Raw genomic sequence first — 22013 nt, 5'->3', positions numbered from 1 at the left:
CTTGTCATATATCCAGGAAGGCTTTAGTTTTTTTAAACAAGAAAAATTTGCTACAGATACTGACAATTGTGCTTCAATAAAGAAAATACATTTACCATCTCAAACTGGCTAACTTCTCATCAATGAGATCATCTATAGTTTTCTACCAAATATCCCGGTAAAATGTACATAAGCAGAGGGAATTTTGAGTATTAGTACATTCAACTCAATACAATCCCCCCATCAATTCTGTTGATCTTCTTCCAGGGGAGGAGCGGCAAATCGGACGTTAGCTGGTCGGGCCATCACTACCGGCTCATCTGCAAACAATGATTTGATAAATCCGGGTGTCCTCAGTGGTCGACGGCCAGTCATCCGTGGATAAACATCCTCAAGAAAATAGTAAGCATGGCCTGCAATCATCCCCTGAACAAAAATGGATTTGCACTAAAGTGAATTGGAAGTAACGAGTTGTCTACAATTACAACTTTCTATATGCATAAAACGCATTCCTAGAATCATCTTACCCAATGGCAATGGATGAGGAAAAGTGGATAAGGAAAGGAATTCTATCGCGAAAATGGACTAGACTGCAGAATTTGTAAAACAACAGAAATCTACTAAAACTTGTGCAGCTGCAAGAGGTGATGTAGGGAACGTCTATACAGACCACTTGGTAAGAGTAGCAGTGCCGTTTAACTGTTTAAGGACCTATCTCCTAATTTAGATCTAGACTTGTTATGTATCTTGATTTAAAACAAAGCACCCCGTATTCCAATCCACTAACCTATGTAAGTTTGAACTAAAATAAAATACGGAGTAACATGTAAAGGGGTATATATTTGTTAACTTTGAAGCAACAAGTTCAAATTGTTGCAAAAAAACAAAGTTTGACAAATTAGGGTGTGGTAGCATACCAATAAATCCACCCAAGCACTAGCACCAACAAGAACGGAGAACCCTAAAAGCACCTGCAGCACAAAGGAAAGAGTCAATTAATGCATTTGCAGCATAAGAACAGATGCCTGCTGACCAGCTCATCAGATATAAAAGTTACCTACACGGCTACACATGCAATTTTGTTCCTCCTTTAGTCTTAACCCACCCGACAAATAGACAATACCATCAGGCGGCATACACATTAACTGCTAACTAAAGTTAAGAAACTCCGGAATCACAAGAAACCAAGGAGGCATTGCTTTAGACTAAGCATGCAAAGAAGGTAAAATTTAGTCACTAACCCATGGAAGATAAGCAGCCGTGAAGGTAAAGAGACCCAAAAAGCTCATGTGGATGAAGGGATTTTGTTTGCTCCAAACATATACCTATAAAGGGAAACAAGTAAAGGATGAAAATAGGCAAAAAAGCCCCAAAAAAAAAAAAAAAAAAAAAAGAATTACTAGACCTACAAAAACTAACCATCATAAATGTTAGTGAATTGCTAAGAAATATGATCTTTGCAAATGACTCTGAGACATAAGGTATCATCCCACCAATAAGAACAATTCCAGTTAACACAGTGGCTCCAAACAAGAGCATGTAGAAGAAATCTGCAGTCCTTCCCCTAAAAGAGTTCTCTTCAAGAAGCTTGCAGTACCGAGCAAGAAAAAACATGTGAAACAGAAAGTCCAGGTCTGAAAGTTAATCAATGAGCACAGTTAGTACAGATTGTGAGGAAATAAAGAAATACTCTTAAGAATACCTTAAAATGATTTAAAAATTGAAAGTAAATACTAATGATTAATTGAAGGAAAAACCTAAAACATCAAGCATTATGCCAAAGATAAGAAATTAAGAACTAAAGCTTAATTTATGCAGGTTTGGTTGTGTTATTCTGAGAATCATATCAGTGCTGGGCTGGACTATCCTTTGCTAGCTTTTGACTAAATAATCTACCAATAACCACTTAATTCTGTCTTTTGTCTTGACAAAATATCAACAAACGGTATGAAGAGTCATTTAATTATAGCAGTAAGACTCGTTTAACAAAACTTGACATCCATTTTGATTGAGTCATATAAAGATGAATACCCTCTGGCTAAAAGAAAACAGAAAACTCTCAGCAGTACAAGAACAGCTTGGTCATTGGAGAGGTCATTACCCATTTTCCGGAAGTAAAGAAAGTTGGTAATGAGGCGCCAGAACTGATAATGCTTCACGACCAGTTTGGGATTCAAGTACAAATTGTACGGAGATATAATCTGCAACAACGACATTACCAATTCCAATTGTAAAACCAAACCTCAACAGATTTTTTTTGAAGAGGGTTAGATCATAAAAGCTCAAATTCACAAAGTTAATGTAATAACTAATGAATCAGATCAATGACCTTGTCTCATAACACTGTTACTATAGAGACGTGTGTGCACAGAGAAGGAGATTGAGCAATAGAGGCAGAGGAGAAACCTCTAAGGAACAGCCGATGGTAGTGACGATGGCGGCGGTGAGGTAGGAACGGGTGATGATCGGCATCTGTTTGTACCATTCCTCTACTGCTTGCGCCATTTTCGTCTGAAATCTTCCCAATTTCTCCCCAATACTATTAAACCCCTTGCTTGCAGAGAACGAAAGAAAGGAGTGAAGTTTCCAGAACCCGATTCGCGAAACCGAGTGTGACTTTCGACAACCTCCGATCGATATAATCCACAAAGATTTGACGGGTTAGGTTAATGTATCGATTCTGATTCCCTTGTGTACGTAAACAGTATAGAATTTGGGGGGCCGAGTCTGCAATCTGCAATAACCACAAGGGACGATAGCGCGTGTAAACACAGACCAATAAGAACAGACAATGACGAACATACTCCAATTACAATAAACGTATTAGTTGGGGGACGGATAATCAGTTTTTTCTTTTTGTTGATGAAGAAATTTGCCGTTATTATTTCACGTTGTACAAATAGTATTTATGAGTGCACAATAAGTCAATTTGTGTATTAAAGCATTGAACTTTGGGCATCAACTAGACTAATTTGACAAGTAAAACGAAATGCACTTTAATCTCGAAAATTTATCTTAAAGTGCAATTAATTGAAGCATGTGCTCCATCTCAATTAAAAACCTAAGCTCTCTCACACTCACGTGTAAGGTAGGTATATCAATTTAGCCCTGAACCAATGAGCTGGCCCAATAAGCCCTAAAAATTACAGGGCTAAAATCCAAAAAGATCAATCCAATAAAAATGTAAGCTCATTGGGTTGGCCCTATCGGTTACTGGATTGAGTTGGGCCAGCTCATGGATTGTTGAGCTGGCCCGTGTAATATCCAATCATTATTGGATGGACCATAGTCCATACAACTTGTGTGGACCATTAATATAGGATACATTTTTAATATAATAAATGTACATTATTTGTGTATTGAAGGTACATTATTTGATAGTATATATAAAATAATGTACTTTTATACACTACACACACACTATACACGCACGCACGCACACACACACTATATATATATATATACACACACACACACTACACACACTATATAAATACACACACTGTACACACACACTATATATATACACACTATATATTTACACATACTGTACACACAGACACTATATATACACAATATATATATACACACACTGTACACACACACACTATATATATATATATATATATATATATATATATATATATATATATATATATATATGAACCTACTCTATTTGTAATAAAAATTTTGTTTATTGATTTAGCCCGTTGGATTAGCCCAACAACCCGTTGTTTAGGGTTAGGGCCAACCCAACTCAAAAATAAAAAATAAAAAAACCATTTAGCCCAAGCCAACAAGTCCATCAACCCTGTAGGGCTAGCCCAAAACCCAGCGGGCTAGCCCATTTGACATCCCTCTTCCAAGCTGAGATTCGTCGAACTCATGACCTTCTCAACTAAAAGTCAGCTGATAGTTTGATTGCATGTTAATGGCTATATGCTCAACACAATTGAGTTATACTTTGGTGTTTGATACTGATCCAATGCAATGATGTCTTCTTTTCTTCTTTTTTCTTTTTTATACACTCAGAAATTTTATTGTGAACCGTGACTAATCTCCTAACTGAATTGTAGGTATCTCTATTGAATAGGATAACTGATCTGAAAATTTAATACTACTCTAAATCCAAAGTCAGTATTATAGTTTAGGCAACTAATTATAATTTATAGGAGGAAGGTGATGCTATTTATGAACCTATAAATAAAGGTCTTATCCCATAAGTAAATACATTATTCTTTTGTGACAAATGTCAAGTTAATCGAACAGTTAACTTGATAATTATAGAATTTCAAATTCAATTCCGGTAGCAGCTTTAGGCTTTCGCGTAAATCAGAGTTTAACCAAGGAAAAGGGTTTAATTTGTGATCCTGAAGTGGAAAAGAGGAAAGAAATAGCATTCATATATATGGAGTATCTGCAAGCAAAGCAAGACTCAACATGTCTTAACAGTACAGAAGAGAGAAGCAAAATTTGGAGACAGAATAAGCATTAGAAAGCTGTTTCCATAACTTCCTTCATCTAAGCTCATTTTCAGGAGTGTTGCTTGGATTGGCCTGAGATCCCGTGGGTGAAACAATGGCATCAAGACCAAACCTGAAATCAGGCAAAGTGCAACTATCTGAACTGTAGATCTGAGTTTCAAGCCTGCCTGCAGGCTGTTCATGTCTCACATTTTCTTCTCCAGCAGCCTGTGATTCTCCACCACCATTTTCAGCCTTCCCTTTCAGAGAATCATCATTCTGGGGAGCAGATGGATTCTCCATCATAACTGGAAAACCTGTGTTCTTAGATTCTGAATGAGGTTGAGCACCCACAGCAGGGTGTTGATCAAGATTTGGAGACTTATTTTCCTCCATTTTAGACTCAACAGCTTGATTTTCTGCAGGATTCTGGGAAAGCCTGCTGGCATTTGAAACATCCCAATCATAGGCCTTAAAACATGGCTCAGTTGATCTCTGGCTGTAAGTTTGAGACACCTGACTTCCAGTCTCCTCACTGCAGGACACATCCTTGGATGACAACCATTGTGGCTGCGTCGAAATCTCAAACACCTGCATTACCTCGTCCTGTTCGACCATCCTAAGATTCTCCAGCGGGGGCGGAGGAGGGGCTGCAGATTCAGGTTGATGTTTCTGATAAAGATTCAGACCCGGCCCCATCGCTTTCTCCCCTGCTAACAACCCACCAGATTGAGGAGCCATAACTGAGGGACTAAAAGTTGGTTTAGGATGCTGCAAAACTTGTTCTGAAGCTGCAGGGATGACACCATTGTTAAGAACTGGGATAGGCATATCTCTTCTCTGAAACATTTTAGCTTGTGGAACAACATCGGTTGCTGCTGTAATGGGGGAAAATCGCCCCGGTTGGAACACAACCCCGCGAAGCAAGGCACTGCTATTGGCAACTCTCACAGTGAGAAAGTAACCAGCATCGAAACAGCCATCAATTACCCCAGAAACCATTCTTCCCACCATGTCATCCACCTCAGAGCTTTGCTCTTTCACTTCCCCAGGTTGGATTATCTTCCTGGTTTCAGAAGACTGTGAGCTGCTTATAACTTTCTCAGAAACACTCCCATCTTTGCGTGGACGGCCTCTCCTCCTCTTTGCAGGAAGGATTGGCAGAGAAGATGAATTAGCTGCCTGCAGATTCTGCTCACTCATTCTGGGGAAATTAAATCCCAACCTTGATTCTTGATTCTGCCCAGATTGTTAATTTCCTCTGAGGAGGAATGTATAAACGTTAAATGTAAAAGAACCAATTAAGATTCATTAACACGTCAAGAACGCAGGGAATCAACCCAACAAAGTAAACATACACATGGATGATTACAATGAATTAATAAGAACATCCCCTCCCAGTTTCTGCTTAATCTCACAAAATTGGGAAGAACAAAGCTACAACAAGATCCATAATCATGTTTAGGGCAAAATGAATTAATCACGCACGCAAAAACATGCGATAATGAACAACCTTAAAATACTCCGTATGTATATGTCTAATTCAAGAACACAGTGGTTCCAATGCAGGATATGCATATACGTGCATGCAGTGTGTGTATGTATAAAACAGTGTATATATACCCATATACGTGTGAATGTAAAATAGCAGAAATTAAATACTTACATTTTTTTAATTTCTGGAAATGGGAAATCAATTAGGGATATATTTCTTCTTCTTCCTTCCTATTCTTTTTTCTTATGCTTCCCCATTTTCTTTGGGAAGAGTATGGGCTGCGTAGAATGCGGGATTGATACCGTATAGATTTGTGAGTGTGTAAATGTCAATAATGTAATTAGCATAAGTCTTTTTTAATACCCAAAAAAAAAAAAAAAAAAGTATGAATAGTCATTGTTCCATTCTTGACCACACTCTCTTAGTCTAGCCCGTTGCATGTAATCTTTATAGTTTGATTTATCTCTCAATTACGTACTATTATACAAGAGCATGTTTACCCAATGCACACTCAAAAACAATGTCATTTTGTATTGAACTTCATAGCCATTCAATCTTCTTGAAATGTTTCCACCATATTACATGCAAATTAAGGATTGTTTTTTGGGATGACGAGAAAAACTCATAAGCACTATCTGATGAAAGTATGCACGAGATAAACCAGTCTAGGTTCTATGACCGCTCTTACTTAATGTCAAATTTGAAACAATAATGTGGTTACCAAGCCAGACCAATAACCTAGTCAGGTTGGTTGGGGTCGTGTTTGAAGTATTGTATGGTGTTAAAGAGGGATGGAGAAGAATGCATATACTTGAATCTTGGGGACTTGACTTTCATTATTACATGTTTTACAAATACAAGGTAAAAGATCTGGACATATAAAGATCAGATGAGTGGTCTGGCCTTATATATCATAATCATTCAATACATACATCTAGCAAAAATCAAAGTTTATTTGTATGAAATGCAGAAGAAATTATCTACTCTGATCTGAATCACAGTTCTTGAACAAGAGCATCAAAACGAAGCATGAATCTCCCATAAACACAACTATATATAAGCATATATAATGAAGGGGGGGAAAAACAAGGAGGATTTATATAATTATATATGCATGCATGCTTAAGACAAGGCATTGGCTCCAGCAACAATCTCCAAGATTTCTCCGGTAATCTTCGCCTGACGCTGTCTGTTGTAAGCTGTAGACAGGTTCTTCCTCAACTCTTTAGCGTTGTCGGTGGCATTGCTCATCGCACTCATCCTGGAAGCCAGCTCGCTGGCTAGTGATTCCTGCAAAGCTCTCAGAATCTGACTGTTCAAGTAGAGAGGCAACAGGGCGTCCAGAATCTGAACTGGGTCCTGCTCGAACTCCAAGATTGATGAGAATTCTGGGGTTTCAGTCCTTCTCACGTCTCTCTCCACCGTCAGTTTCCCTTCTTTGGTCGTCAGCCTGAAGAACTCGTCTTCTGCTGCGTCGACACAGTTGCCGTTTATGTCGCAGATCTCTCCCTTTGGGGATAGGGGGACTAAGGTGTGAATCACGGGCTCGGATTTGACTAAAGACACGAACTTTGTGTACAAAAGCTCGACTTTATCGACCTCTTCGCTCACGAAGAGGGAAAAGACATCATCGGCGATTGCCTGGGCGTCTTTTGCGGTTGGGAGAGTGCTGCCGTCGAGGAATCTGTCGACGGGAATGTGAGGTCGGCGGATGAAATAGGTATTCCCCTTCTTCCCCACGCTAATCACCGTGTAATCCACGCCGAGCCCCTTGAGCTCCGCAATCCTGGCCTCGGCTTTCTTGAGGATATTACTGTTGAACGCGCCGCAGAGGCCACGGTCGCCGGTGACGACCACCAGGGCGACTTTCTTGACGGGGCGGACCTTCGTGAGCGGCACCTCCGCGTCGTCCGTCTGGAGCTGCTCGTTGATGTTGTAAAGAACCTCAACGAGGGTCTCCGAGAAGGGCCGCCCGTTCACCACGGCTTCCTGGGCTCTCCTCACTTTAGCCGCCGCCACCAGCTTCATGGCCTCCGTGATCTTCCCGGTGTTCTTCACCGACGTAATCCGATCACGGAGCTCGCGCAGGTCGCACCGGATTGGGGCCACCGACGACGATCTAGACGGGTTGCAGGAGCCGCCGGAGCTCTGGGCGGGGAGCTGCAGCGGGTTGAGAGAAGAGCCGAAAGAGAGCAGAGAGGAGTTGGAAAGGGAAGGTTTTGACGACACCAACATTGTCAGATTGGAGCAAGACATGGCTGTAAACTACGAACACTTTAAGCCTGAGCTTCAGGAGATTGAAAGCAGGCGAAGATGAGAAGTGGGGAAGAAATGGGGAGTGATGAGTTTTTGCATAAGAGATGTTTTTTTTGATGCGGTGAGATTTGTTGTATGGCTGGAATAGAGGAGGGAATGAGAGGTGGAGGGAGGTGTTTGGATGAGGTTTGAGGATAAGATTCTTGACCGTTGTAGATTGCATTTAATTTTGTAAAAAACTAAGAAATATGATTACAAATTACAACTAACCTTAAAATATCAATAAAAAATCTTAGCCCAAGTTTGTAGATATTGGAGTTCTTGCCCAATTTCATAACCTCAATGTTTAGTTTAATGTTCATAAACTATGCACAGAAAATTTAACTTTTTTGTTTGAAACCAAAATACTTCATTAGCTTAAGTCGCAATATCCGACAAAATTCATCAAAAATAAAAGAGGGGGCAATGAAAACCAAGCCCAACAATCAGCTGTGAATAAAACTTCTCCATCTACTAAATGAATTTTCATATTCGCACATTGTTTAAGAGAAGTAAAGTTAACACTATGAAAATCATTAACTAGTTTACAGATATCATCAATGACTATATCAAAGTAAGAGTCTAATTTAGAATTTTTCAGCACTTGAGTCTAATTTAGATCAAAACTTAATGTTCAAACTATATACTATATATTTAAAAACTCAAAACTTAATATTCATAATCTAAACACTACAAAATTCATTATGTTACATGCTCATAACATGTCTCATATGTTATATATGTAAGAAACTCAAAATTTAATGTTTACAAATTAGACATTATATGTTCACAAATTCAAAATTTAATGTTCATAAATTAGTATATTCAAAACTTTTTTTTTTTTTTGAAACAAACCAAACCAGATTTCATTAACAGAATAAATCGGCAATACAATCAGGTGGGCTGACATCCCACGACACAGAGCCAAACGAAGAACCAGTTGCCCGAGCCAACCTATGAGCCACATGATTCGCTGATCTCCGGACATGACGGACTGTAACGTCCCCTATGTCCTTAGCAATCGTACGACATTGCTTTACAATCGAACCTAAGTAAGACAAATCTACCATACGGGAATTGAAAGCATTACAAAAAACTAAACAATCCGACTCGATAATAACTTTATTATGGTGAAGACCGAATAACCATCTGAGAGCATTAAGCACCGCGAGCGCCTCAGCCTGGAGCGGATCGTGAGTGTGGTTAATACGCCCGCTTCTTGCCGCGACGAACTCCCCAGCATGGTCACGAAGTACTGCGTCGTAGCCTGCCCCGTCCTGGAAGACAGCCGCATCTACATTGCACTTGAGAAAGGTGGTTGGCGGTGGGGTCCAAGAAGGAACCAGAATTCTGCTATCTGCATTAGTAGTGCGGGTTGCATATGTCTCCTGCCAAACTTGCTGAGTGTTAACAACCTTCTTATTTAACTCCATCATCGATGGAGCTTCTTGACGCCACACTATTGCATTGCGTGCTTTCCATAAAGTCCATACAACAGCTGCCAGCTTGCACGCATGTACTGCATCTTGCTGCCCTATAATGTTTTCCAACATAGTTGGGAAATTCTGGCCCTGTACCGCGACATTTGTACCCCATAGGTGCGTAGCATAGACGCATTCGCCGAAGATGTGCTCAGTTGTTTCGAAGGGGAAACCGCAGAACGGGCAACCGCCCCCGATCCTAACCCTCTTCGATTTCAAGTTTTCGCGGACAGGCAACACATTACGAGCGCACCGCCAAAGCAGATTTTTCACTTTCGGGGGCACCGGGAGCGACCATAAACGATTCCACGAGTGAAAGCCAAACTGAGATCCCGAGCCCTCTAGCTGACCCGTGAGCATATGGTAGCCCTGTTTCACCGTGTAACAGCCTCGTGCATCGCCGATCCAACGCCAAGAATCCTTGTATTCTTTGCTTACGGGAGTCGCGAGAATTATGTGTACATCCTCTACTTGGAAAAGATCGTGTAACACCCCTTCATCCCATTCACCTAGTTCATTCATCAACCCGTGAACTTTCGCCTCTTTGAGCTCCTCGACGCAAGGCGTAAGCAAGCCTGTGTCGGGTGAACTAGCAAGCCAATTCCAGCCCCAAATCAGTGTGTCCATACCATCCCCGATTCTCCATGCCAAACCTCGTCTCAAAACCACCTGTCCAGCCACAATGCCGCGCCAAAAATAACTTGGGTTCGTGCCTACGGATGCTTCCATAAAGTCACCTGTTGGAAAATATTTGGCTTTAAGCAGCCTGCTTACTAAAGATTCGGGTTGGGTTAAAATACGCCAACCCTGTTTAGCTAACAGAGCCAGATTAAAATCACGAATGCGTTTGAAGCCCAGCCCACCCTTCGCCTTCGGTTCGCACAAACGACTCCAACTGAGCCAATGTATCCCCCGACTGTTAGCACTACCACCCCCCCACCAAAATCGAGTAAATAATTTCTCAATCGTGTCGCAGACACGAACTGGCAAAAGAAAGGTCGACATGGTGAATATGGGGAGGGCCTGAGCTATACTTTTCAGTAAGATTTCTTTACCTGCTCTCGACAGGAGCTTGTGTTGCCATAAACCGATTCTCTCCCGAATTTTGTCCTCAATGTACCGAAAGGTGGCAATTTTGTTGCGACCCAGCACCGAGGGTAGTCCCAAGTACCTCCCTAAATCACGAGCTTCCTGGACTCCAAAGATGTCACAAACTAATTGTCGCATACCGGTCGCAGTGTTGGTGCTGAACACGACATTGGATTTTTCAAAGTTGACTAATTGCCCCGAAGCCGCACAATATCCATCCAAACAGTCCTTGATTTTAGTAGTTTCACGTTGGTTTGCCCTAAAAAACAGCAAACTGTCGTCAGCAAAGAACAGATGGGTGACCTCAGGAGCACCCCGAGCCACCCTCACCCCATGAATATCACCACTAGCTTCTACCTGTTTTAAGAGTACAGACAACGCTTCAGCACACAAAATAAATAAGTAAGGGGATAAAGGATCGCCTTGGCGAATGCCCCGAGTGGGACAGACAGATCCCGCTGTCTCGCCATTGACAAGGATATTGTAAGTGACCGTAGAGACACAAAGCATCAATAATCTCACCCACTGACTCGAAAATCCCATAGCCCGCATGATCCCTTCCAAAAATCCCCACTCCATGCGATCATACGCCTTAGCCATGTCTAGCTTCAGCGCCACCCACCCCAAATTACCACTGACTTTTCGACGCAGATAATGCCCTACTTCCCCGGCTATTATAATGTTATCTGTCAATAGCCTCCCGGGTACAAAGGCACTCTGGGATTGTGAGACCACCTGCCCCAGAAGGTCTTTGAGTCTGTTAGCCAGCATCTTGGCCAAGACTTTATACACAACATTGCAGAGTGCGATTGGTCTTAAGTCAGCTACCTTTTCAGGTACTTTCTTTTTGGGCAACAACACTATATTAGACACATTTAGATCCCGGGGAACATTGCAGTCAGCAACACACTTCAGAACGAACATGGACAGATCATGGCCTAAAATTGGCCAAAAGTGCTGATAGAATGCCGGGGACATACCATCAGGACCTGGAGCCTTCTCCGGAGCCATGGAAAAAAGGGCCTCTTTCACGTCCGCAGACGTAAATGGCCGTAAGAGAGAGATATTCATCTCATCAGTGACACAACAACGCATGCGGGGGAATAGCGTTGTGTCGCTAGAGCCCGCACAAAAAATAGCACTATAGTACCTTAGTATTTCGGAATGCATAGCGTTGTCTTCATGCCAAACCCCGTCCTGATCCATTAACCGCTGTAGATAGTTACGTTTTTTACGTGCCGACACCGATTTGTGAAAATACTTCGTGTTGGAGTCCCCAAGCATAAGCCATAGATGCTTGGATCTTTGGAGCCAAAAAATCTCCTCCTGTCTCAATAAGACTTCAAGTGCTGCCCCGGTTTCTAGGAACTCCTTCACTGCCTGCGGATCCCTATCCTCTTTCAGAACAGCCAGTCTGTTTCGATGGATTTTGATCCTATTGCCGAACTGGCTTGAATGCTCCCTGCCCCATCGCTGAAGCTGTTGGCCGCAAAGCTCTATTCGGTGCAGAAACTCCATACCACGAGACTGCCCCCACGCCGCCTCAACTACCATTGCACAACCTTCCTCCAACAACCACGCAGACTCGAATTTAAAAGACCTTCGTGCATGCCGTATCGGACGCTGTTCCATGTCCACGAGAATAGCACTATGGTCAGATTGTGATGTGTAAACCTTACGAACCTCTGTATCCTCGTGTAACTCCAACCACTCCACCGTAGCCACCGCCCTATCGAGCCTTTCCTCCACCCACGCCTCAGTACCATGTCCCTTCGACCATGTGAATTGACCTCCTGACATTCCCATATCAACCAAATTACATTCATTCAACGCATCATTAAAGCCATCCATGAGGGCCTCCGGATGCGAATGAGTACCCCGTTTCTCGGAAAGACACGTTATGTCGTTGAAATCCCCTACAACGACCCAAGGGAGTGATGATCGGCCCTTTAGTTGCCGTAGGGATTCCCAGGTGATATGCCTCCGAGACCTGTCGGGTTCCCCATAGAATCCGGTCAACCTCCACATCGGCTTACCTGGTTGCTTGACCTCCATGTCAATATGATTCACTGAGTAACTGAGTAATGAAGCCGCCTCAGCATCTCTCCAGAACATTGCTAAACCTCCTCCCCTGCCCACACAGTCAACCGAAACTGCCCCTTCAAACCCCAACTTCACTCTTACCTCTTCAATTTTGTCCGCTTTTGCCTTCGTCTCTGTTAAGAAGACGAAGAAGGGTCGCTCCTTGGACAATACGCCCAAGAGTTCTCGAACTGTCCGGGTGCCACCCAAACCCCGGCAGTTCCAACTGAGGATATTCATTGGCCTGGGCGAGCCTGGCACTCCAGACCCGCCGACATTGACATTTTGGTGTTCTCGGACATCATAACATCCTCTCCGGACGTAGTACCATTACTGGCCGCCCCTTCCTCCTCACGACGCCGCTTCAGTTCGCCCTATAGCCCCACGCTTTCCACTGCTGTGACCAGAGTTAACGGAGAAGGACCCGAAGCTTCAGGAATCGGTGCCACCTGTGTTGTGGACTGCAGGATCCATCTCGCTCCTACTTGACGCACTTGACGCCGCGGTCCCGCCCGCATCCAGCTCCCGAACGGGAAATCCTCAGGGGGAATATTCTCTTCATATGCTTTCCGGCAGAACTTATCAATGTGGCCCAGTAACCCACAGCAAAAACAAAAGGCATTCAGCCGCTCATACCGGAAGTTTATCCACTGGGATGATCCGTCCTTGCGCAGCAGTTTCATCCGGCGTTTCAGAGGTGTATCTATCGGTAGCCGGACTCTTATGCGAAGGAAGCTTTTCCACGAACCCCCAAAATTAACGGGGTCAATTGCGATGAAGGAGCCTACGTAATCCCCGATCTGAGCCAGGAAATCCGATGAGGCAAAAAGAGTGGGCAAGCCGTGAATTTGAACCCAGAAATCGATAGCCTCCAATTTGGTATCCTCTGGCCTGGTCCCCGTCGGCACCCGATCGCAAACAAAGATCTGATTCTCGTATGACCAAGGGCCGTCATCGAGAACCCTCTGCAAATCCTTAGAGTGAGGGAAGCGGAACAGAAACAATTCATCCATCAGTGCCTCCGCGTGAACGCCCATAACAGGTCTCCATACGGATGCCATGACCTGGAGCATATGATCGAATTTGATCGGACGCTCTGTAAGGAAACGCCCAACCAAGCAATGAAAATCCGACGACGCCCCGGACGGTGTAGGATCAGGAGCCAAGAGCCCGGAATTCTCCTCCTCGGCGATTGAGAGGTCAGCACAGCGTGCTTCGATTTGCTGAATATCCATGATCGGACGAGGGAGTAGAATCAGAAAACAAAATAACACTGAGAAAATCATCTTCGACATCGAAATAAATAACGCCCCTAGACGACTAGGGAGATACTCTCCTAATCACGATAGGAGAGAGGTCCACGTACGGCGGTTCCGATCAAGGCCACGATCGGCGATCACGATCTAGAACTGCGAAGGATGCGGAGCATTTTTTTTACAGTATTCTCAGTAAACCAAACAAGGAACTGTTAATTGCTCAATTAGTAATGTGTATATTCAAAACTTAATATTCAAAAACTTGTACGAAATGACAGGCCGTTAATCATGATAGTTAAAAGTTTTGGATTGAGATCCACTCGTCCACTGTCCAACTATTGATTCTGGTGTCTGCATACTTTTTTTTTTTCTCTGACAAACAGGCCCTCCACTATGTGACCTTAAGATACACAAGGAGCCCATTATAACTGGGCCTAAAATCCCAAATAATACTCAATGAGCCCAAATTTGTTGATATTGGAGTTTTTGCACAAGTGTAGCATTCGATTATATGATTGAATAATGCATATTATAACTATGATTACCACCACCCCCCCCCCCCCCCCCACCCAAAAAAAAAAAAAAAAAACTCCCATAACAAACTAATATCAATAAGGATAATAGGAGTTCTCATTACACAACTCAACATATTGATTAATCTAAGTTGATAACTTAATTATCATTGACGTCTTATTGTCTCCAAAACATAAGTAGTGGGGGTCTCGAAATTACAGTACAATGATTTTATTTTTAAAATAAAGATGGTAATATAATGACCCAACTAGTTCAAGTAGAGTATCGTGACAAACACCAAATTAGTACAATTGTTATTTGTGGACATTTTAACTGGAAAAAAAAAAAAACAAAAACAAAACAATACTCATATATTGTTGTAAAATGATGTAGTTAAAAAAAATCTTAAAGCAAGGGAAAATATTTTTAAAGTATTAATAATTATATATATATGTATTGTTATGTAACTTGGTATCTATTTTCTAATGTATAACGGGTGGTAAATTGTTTTGAGGTATCTTATGGAATTCTCTCGTATAATTACTTTCTCAACCTACTGAAACACAAGGAGCTAATAACGTTTTCACTAAGGCTTGAACTCACAACCTTCCTAATGAAAGTCCAACTCGGGTACCATTGGACCACATAGTCCTAGTGATTGAATTGCAATTCTATTTCTACAATTTTTCATGAAATGTATATTTAATTATTTGGTTGGAGAGAATTGTAATTTTCTTCGATCATAGAATTGCAATTCATAAGGTTTCTCCCATGAATTACAATTTCACAATAAATTATGATTTTATCCTTCGCCCCATGAATGTTTTTTAGTACTAATTGAAGTGCAGCGTAATATCTATCTACAGACTTTCTCAACTTAGTTGCGGTTTGAACTTGTGATATCTTATTTGAAAGAACTACAAAGAAGTTATTGCACTACAAAGAACGTAACTAGAGAAATATTTACAAATTTATACACGAAATTATATGTAGATTTAATACGGAGTATATGTTTTTTTTAAAATTAATAGTGTATTTCCAGTTAGGCATTGCGGCATGAGCTGAGGGAAACAAATAACCTCGTATTCAGTGCAATCAGAAGAGGTGGCGGATAGATATGAAACTACGCCACTTTTTTCTCCGTCCGTTACGAAGTTACGTTACGTTCTTACGTCTCACGTGTATGTACACCCAATACGACACACTTGCCTCTAGACCATGACTCAACTATCATTCAATTAAGCTGACTTTTTGGCTTTTGGGATTGTTGCATATGGCATAGTGTGAGATTAATTTATTTTTTTAATATTGTAATATCATGGGATTAATTTGAATATGATTAGAGTTATGTTTCATACTAAATTCTTACTCAAAAATGGTCTAGACCCTATTTGGTAATTAAAGATTAGCAAATTATATTAATTCCTTTAGAAACATATTTGGTAAAGATAATTGTTTAGTATTAACGGTTAATATTTTAAAAAAAAAAACGATTATAATTATTCAGAAGTAGAAGAAACAAACAATATAAAACTCTTTTCAAATAAATAAAAAATGAATAAGGTTCAAATTGGTCACTGAACGTAACCTGAAAATGCAATTAGGCCACTGAACACTGCAAAAACGTGCAATTAGGTCACTGAACTCTCCAAACGTATACAATTTCACCAGATAGCAGGTTACCTGCTTACGTGGCATCTGAGTTGGCATTTTTAATAATTTTTAAATAAAAAACAAAATACAGTCGTTTTTATTTTTATTTTTTTATAAAAAATTATTATTAAAAATACCAACTCAGCTGCCACGTAAGCAGGTAACATGCTAAAGTTGAGGGTAACCTGCTACCAGGTGAAACTTGCACTTTTTTTTCCGTTCAATGGCCTAATTGCATTTTCGTGTTACGTTCAGTGGCCAATTTGAACCTTATTCCAATAAAAAAAAAACAGACTATTCAACAGGTATATTGAACTCGCTGAACAAACTTGCTAGTATTAACTAAATTGATGAAGATCGATCAATGACGCTTCAATGGCTCCTTGAACGTAACCCATTACTTAAGCCCATAACATCAAACAACATTAATAAAGAATAATGATATACTACTCAAAGATGGTTATTGAACCTGTTAAATTAGGCAAGCCTTATACTCCAACCAATAAATTAAAGAGCAAAAATGAAATTTTAACTAAAAAAATAAATTGTTGATGTTTAAACACTACTCACAAATCACAACAATGTTTCAAATATTGGGATTTTGATAATTACTTGCTAAATGAAGAAGCTTTTAACCAAATACTTTCTTTAACGATTTAACTTAATCAAACCGTTAAAGATGATCAAACTAACAAAAAATTAACATAACTATTGATAAACAAATAAGACCTTAGTCCAAAAATAATTTAACATGATATGTATCAATTATTTAATTTTGTAATAATATTAGCAATTCGTTTATGAAAGTGCCATAAAATTGTGAATTTTAAAGTGACTTATTGAATATAGTTCCGTTTAAGATTTCGATAAACTCACCATTAAATTCATATGTGTCCTATGCAGGCTACACCACTTGTATTTTCAATATTCATCCCCTACTGACCGTGCATGCATGATGCTGCTACATATAATAATGACCAATCAATTAAATTAAATGCTTATTATTTTAGAGTTGCTCATTGTCTTCAAGGAGAAAAATAGGGAATACATTATGCATACTTGACAATTTTTTTTTTTTTTTTTTTTTTTTGACAAAGACTTATTTGGCCACATATAAAATGCACCGAGCTGAGAGAAAGCAACTAAACTGTTAAAGTAAAATAATAAGGACAAATATTCAAAAAAAAAAAAATCCTTAAATTGATGATCACACACACACACACACACACATATATATATATATATATATATATATATATATTAATTGTAAGAGAAATTATATACAAAATTATTTCTCCCATTCGACGACTTCTTTTCGGACACAACATTTATCTTCTAATTAAAAAGTATGAATAAGAGTAAAATAGGCCACTTAACTGTACACCAAATTACAATTAGGCCATCGAATTCAAAAAAAAAATGTAATTTGGTCCATGAACAACACAAACTTATACAAGATGTTATGTAGATGCTGGCTACCGGCATGCAACGGGGGAGGCAACCTATGGTATGGTACCTCATGCCGGACGGGACCTTTATGTCGGCGCGAAATGGAAGATTGTCAACTTGTGTCTCGCCTTTTATGGCGGAAGCTTTAGCTTGTAAGGGGGCTTTATCCTGGTTGCTCGAGAGGAATGTGGTGGATGTGGATATACTAACCGATTGCCTACAACTCTGAAATGTCATGCGTCAGGGATCAACAACTATAATGTCTTATGTTGGGGTCACGGTAGATCAATGTAGGAGGGTGGTGGCTTCGTTTACTTATTGCTCTTTAAGTTATATTTCTAGACAGCTTAATTTGTCTGCACATGTTTTAGCTTCGTTAGCTTTTACTCAGGACCAGTTTATGTTATGGGATGCAATCCATTAATACAATCATTTATTGATTGACTTTAAAAAAGATCCAAAATGACCTGTTTACCTGAAAGTGTGCTGACGTGGCAGTTACCGATTCTTTAAATAATTTTAAAAAATGCCTATTTGACCCCTATATGCAAAAGTCTTATAATAAATGATGAATAGTTTAGAGTAGGTTAAATTCAAAACTAAAAATAGAATTATTTTCCTTAATTTGATGAAGATTGGAGATTAGATTAGATTAGGTAGACCTAATATTCTTTATATTTTAAATTCTCTGCGTTTGGTTATATGTAATTGTATAAGTAAAATTACCGTTAAATGTATTTGTTAGTATAATGTGGTCCATAATCAGAATAATGTGTGTAAAACAAACTAGGGTCAGTGTATTATTTTGCCCAAAATGACAGGACGATTGCATTATTAATAAATTAATAATTAAACAGGCAATTTCTCTTTTTAGCCTCCTTTTCCGCCCAAGGAGTGAGCCAGTTATCAGTTATCACCGACACTATTATTCCATGAACATTATTGAACACTAATAAATCTGTTTAAGAGTAGAGATTTAATTGACTTTCAATTTATGTATTACACCAAGAAAAAAAGTCAAATAAAAATATATTGTTCTTAATAAATGAGTCATTTTTAGTAAAATAAAGCTAAGCTTAGTTCATTTACAAATGACACAATTTGTATTGTACTCTTGCTTACAAAGGTAAAATGCTCGTGCCTTTAGGTCCCTACAATAATCCGGTCAGATATGGTACAACTCGGTCCCACTTAAGGTGACTTTTACAGTGTACTCTATATGTATTATCCGATGTCGAATAGAAACATTTAGTTAAATAAAAAGAGCTTGCACAATTTCATCTACATCCCCTATATAATTATATTATTCATTACACAATTTATTATACATTTTCAAAGAAGTTAAATTTTCATTTACTTAATTGAGTGATGTCACAATTATATTGTTTAGAATAGTGTTGTTTTTAATTTTCTACATATAATTGGACAATGAGTCATATTCGAAAAGGGTTAATTTATTTGAAAATTGAGTTATAATTATGGTCTAATTGATGACGTAGGCATGGCCTCAGTATTTTGTAATACAATGAGTTCGGAACATTAATCCTATTCTCAAATAAAATTAACTATACCTTCTTAACATGATATCATTCACAACTTTACAATAATCAAATCGAGATCTAAACCAGGACTATGTGGTCTAATGGTACCCGGGTTGGACTTCCATTTGGAAGATTATGAGTTCGAGCCTTAGTGGAGGCGTTATTGGTTCTTTGTGTTTCAGTAGGTTGAGAAATAGAACCAGTAGCTTTCAAAAAAAAAAAAAATTGAGATCTAAGACATTTTGATTAAGTAACATTTATCTTTAATTTATATAGATTTTTAAATAAATTAAAGAATCAAACTAGTGCCCACACCAGTTAACTCATTAATTATCAAAGTTCAAAACAAAAAAAAATTGAGATCTAAGACATTTTGATTAAGTAACATTTATCTTTAATTTATACAGATTTTTAAATAAATTAAAGAATCAAACTAGTGCCCACACCAGTTAACTCATTAATTATCAAAGTTCAAAACTCAACAGCTAGCTCTAAATTAGGATTCAATCTTTTTGAAGAATTAGATCATTATTCTTAAACTAACTTTTATGCTCCGATGTTAAAGATTAAATAATATTGTAGCGATAAATGCGATGGGATTTAATGAATGCACAAGCTTTCATAACTTGTACCAGTACCCATTAAAGAAGACAAGAAAAAGTTCTGTTCTTTATTGGATGCTACTGACTTTCAGCTCTTCTCCTGCCCTTACTTAAGTAGAAGCTCAGTATTATCCACACTATCATTCATGAAAATGGGTTCAAGAGCTCTCTTCTTCTTAGCCATCCTCTTCTTCTCAGCTCTCTCTGCCATAGCAGAAGACAGCCATGAGACTTCTGGGCTTGCTATGAACTACTACAAAGACACCTGCCCTCAAGCTGAAGACATCATCAAAGAGCAAGTCAAACTCCTGTACAAGCGCCACAAGAACACAGCGTTTTCTTGGCTCAGGAACATCTTCCATGACTGCTTTGTTGAGGTAATTCAATTCCTAGAGACTCTGAGAGAAAGAACCCAGAGAAAAAGATGTGTTTTTTTTTGCTTGATTTGTGACTTTGTGAGTGCAGTCTTGTGATGCTTCGCTGCTGCTGGACTCAACCAGGAGGGTTCTGTCTGAGAAGGAAGCAGACAGGAGCTTTGGGATGAGGAATTTCAGGTACATTGAGACCATTAAGGAAGCTGTGGAGAGGGAGTGCCCTGGAGTTGTTTCCTGTGCTGATATTCTTGTGTTGTCTGCTAGAGATGGCATAGTTGCAGTAAGTATAACTTTGTTGTTCTTTGAGTGATGAGTGCTAAAAAGTGACTTTCTGAACCAACTTATCAGTAGTCATGGTTATTTAACTAAAATTTTGCTCTTTATTTATGTTTTGTGGGTTTCTTTGGTGGCATACAACTACAAGATTCTGATATGTTATGTGCTTCTTGATAGCTTGGAGGCCCATACATCCCACTCAAATCTGGGAGAAGGGATGGCAGGAAGAGCAGAGCAGATATTCTTGAACAATACCTCCCAGACCACAATGACAGCATGAGTCTTGTTCTTGAGAGGTTTTCCAACATTGGAATCAACACTCCTGGAGTTGTTGCTTTGCTAGGTATAGATAGATAAGAGTAAAATTCAACATTTACTTGCTGATCTGATGGTTTAAGGAAAGGCTTTTAAAGAATTTTGGGACTGTTTTTTGTAACAGGAGCTCACAGTGTAGGAAGAACCCACTGTGTGAAGCTGGTTCACAGGTTATACCCAGAAGTGGACCCTCAGCTCAACCCTGATCATGTTCCACACATGCTCAAGAAATGCCCAGATCCAATTCCTGACCCAAAGGCTGTGCAGTATGTGAGGAACGACCGGGGCACGCCCATGAAACTGGACAACAACTACTACAGGAACATTTTGGACAACAAAGGGTTGATGCTTGTAGACCACCAACTAGCCACAGACAAGAGGACCAAGCCTTATGTCAAGAAAATGGCAAAGAATCAGGACTATTTCTTCAAGGAGTTCTCCAGAGCCATCACTATTCTCTCTGAGAACAACCCTCTCACTGGCTCCAAGGGTGAGATCAGAAAGCAATGCAATCTGGCTAACAAGCTCCACTAGTTTGGCTTCCTAATGGCCTAGTAATAAGAGGGTTGGTTGCCCTTACTGGACTTTGTTTATCTACCAGCTTCAAATAGTGTGGCAAGAAAGTGGTGGTGATGTTGTTTAATTTCAATGGTTCTACTGTAAATTTCTTATTTCAGGCTTTGCAGTTTATGTATGGTGGAAGTAGGTGTTGGTGTTTGGAGCATAAATTAATGGTGATGGTCATTATGCTTGCTTAAACTGTACTGTTCTCTTTTTATAGTGTGGGATCATGTGAGCACCCATAGATAATGGAGTATGAAAAGTATATGACCAAGAACAGTAGGACCCTCACCAAATTTTTAATGTGAAAAAGAACAAGATTCCTGGCATGATAAAACGTGGTCCTATCCATGCCAAATGTCACTGCATATCTAGAAAACAAATAATCTAATGCAATGTGGTTTAGAAAGAGAGGCGTTTGGTGATTACTAAGTCAACAACCTGACTAACTTGGCTGGGGTTGCCCTCATAAATACTAATATCTTGAAATTGATATATTTTGTTGGGGCATGCATCAAATGATTATTGCCACTTTCCTGAAATAATTTAGATAGTGACTGTGATGAAAACTTCTCAGTGCCTGATATAT

At 39.7% G+C, this 22013-nt stretch overlaps 4 protein-coding genes across 4 annotated transcripts; 1 reads left to right on the top strand and 3 right to left on the bottom strand.

Moving 5' to 3' along the window:
• Positions 1-9: 9 nt before the first annotated feature.
• Positions 10-2699, bottom strand: LOC109167269 (derlin-2.2). Its single transcript, XM_019316280.1, has 6 exons — positions 2386-2699; positions 2081-2180; positions 1399-1613; positions 1221-1304; positions 897-950; positions 10-405 (listed from the first exon to the last, which is right to left on the bottom strand). Exons 1-6 carry the CDS (start codon positions 2482-2484, stop codon positions 223-225), a joined length of 735 nt encoding a protein of 244 aa, XP_019171825.1. The 5' UTR covers positions 2485-2699; the 3' UTR covers positions 10-222.
• Positions 2700-6745: 4046 nt separating this feature from the next.
• Positions 6746-8378, bottom strand: LOC109167285 (ATP synthase gamma chain, chloroplastic). Its single transcript, XM_019316303.1, has one exon. The coding sequence runs from the start codon at positions 8191-8193 to the stop codon at positions 7060-7062; it is 1134 nt and encodes a 377-aa protein (XP_019171848.1). The 5' UTR covers positions 8194-8378; the 3' UTR covers positions 6746-7059.
• A 4880-nt stretch (positions 8379-13258) lies between these two features.
• On the bottom strand, positions 13259-14119 carry LOC109167063 (uncharacterized protein At4g02000-like). The gene has a single exon (XM_019315967.1). It carries the CDS (start codon positions 14117-14119, stop codon positions 13259-13261), a length of 861 nt encoding a protein of 286 aa, XP_019171512.1.
• A 5830-nt stretch (positions 14120-19949) lies between these two features.
• Positions 19950-21622, top strand: LOC109167288 (peroxidase 42). The gene is made up of 4 exons (XM_019316305.1): positions 19950-20275; positions 20364-20552; positions 20726-20891; positions 20988-21622. The coding sequence occupies exons 1-4, from the start codon at positions 20045-20047 to the stop codon at positions 21395-21397; spliced, it is 996 nt and encodes a 331-aa protein (XP_019171850.1). The 5' UTR covers positions 19950-20044; the 3' UTR covers positions 21398-21622.
• The last annotated feature ends 391 nt before the right edge of the window (positions 21623-22013 follow it).

Source organism: Ipomoea nil, unplaced genomic scaffold (genome assembly GCF_001879475.1).
Source record: "Ipomoea nil cultivar Tokyo-kokei standard unplaced genomic scaffold, Asagao_1.1 scaffold3147, whole genome shotgun sequence".
Classification (NCBI taxonomy): Eukaryota; Viridiplantae; Streptophyta; class Magnoliopsida; order Solanales; family Convolvulaceae; genus Ipomoea; species Ipomoea nil.
The sequence above is the reverse complement of the archived record's forward strand: the minus strand, read 5'-3'. Positions and strand labels throughout refer to the sequence as shown.

Coding starts and splice junctions, on each gene's coding strand:
- LOC109167285 (XM_019316303.1), bottom strand. CDS start 8,193: ATGTCTTGCTCCAATCTGACAATGTTGGTGTCGTCAAAACCTTCCCTT.
- LOC109167063 (XM_019315967.1), bottom strand. CDS start 14,119: ATGGATATTCAGCAAATCGAAGCACGCTGTGCTGACCTCTCAATCGCC.
- LOC109167269 (XM_019316280.1), bottom strand. CDS start 2,484: ATGGCGCAAGCAGTAGAGGAATGGTACAAACAGATGCCGATCATCACC. Junction 2,181..2,385: donor CCATCGGCTGTTCCTTAGAG/GTTTCTCCTCTG, acceptor TCGTTGTTGCAG/ATTATATCTCCGTACAATTT. Junction 1,614..2,080: donor TCTTTACTTCCGGAAAATGG/GTAATGACCTCT, acceptor ATTAACTTTCAG/ACCTGGACTTTCTGTTTCAC.
- LOC109167288 (XM_019316305.1), top strand. CDS start 20,045: ATGAAAATGGGTTCAAGAGCTCTCTTCTTCTTAGCCATCCTCTTCTTC. Junction 20,553..20,725: donor CTAGAGATGGCATAGTTGCA/GTAAGTATAACT, acceptor GCTTCTTGATAG/CTTGGAGGCCCATACATCCC. Junction 20,892..20,987: donor TGGAGTTGTTGCTTTGCTAG/GTATAGATAGAT, acceptor TTTTTGTAACAG/GAGCTCACAGTGTAGGAAGA.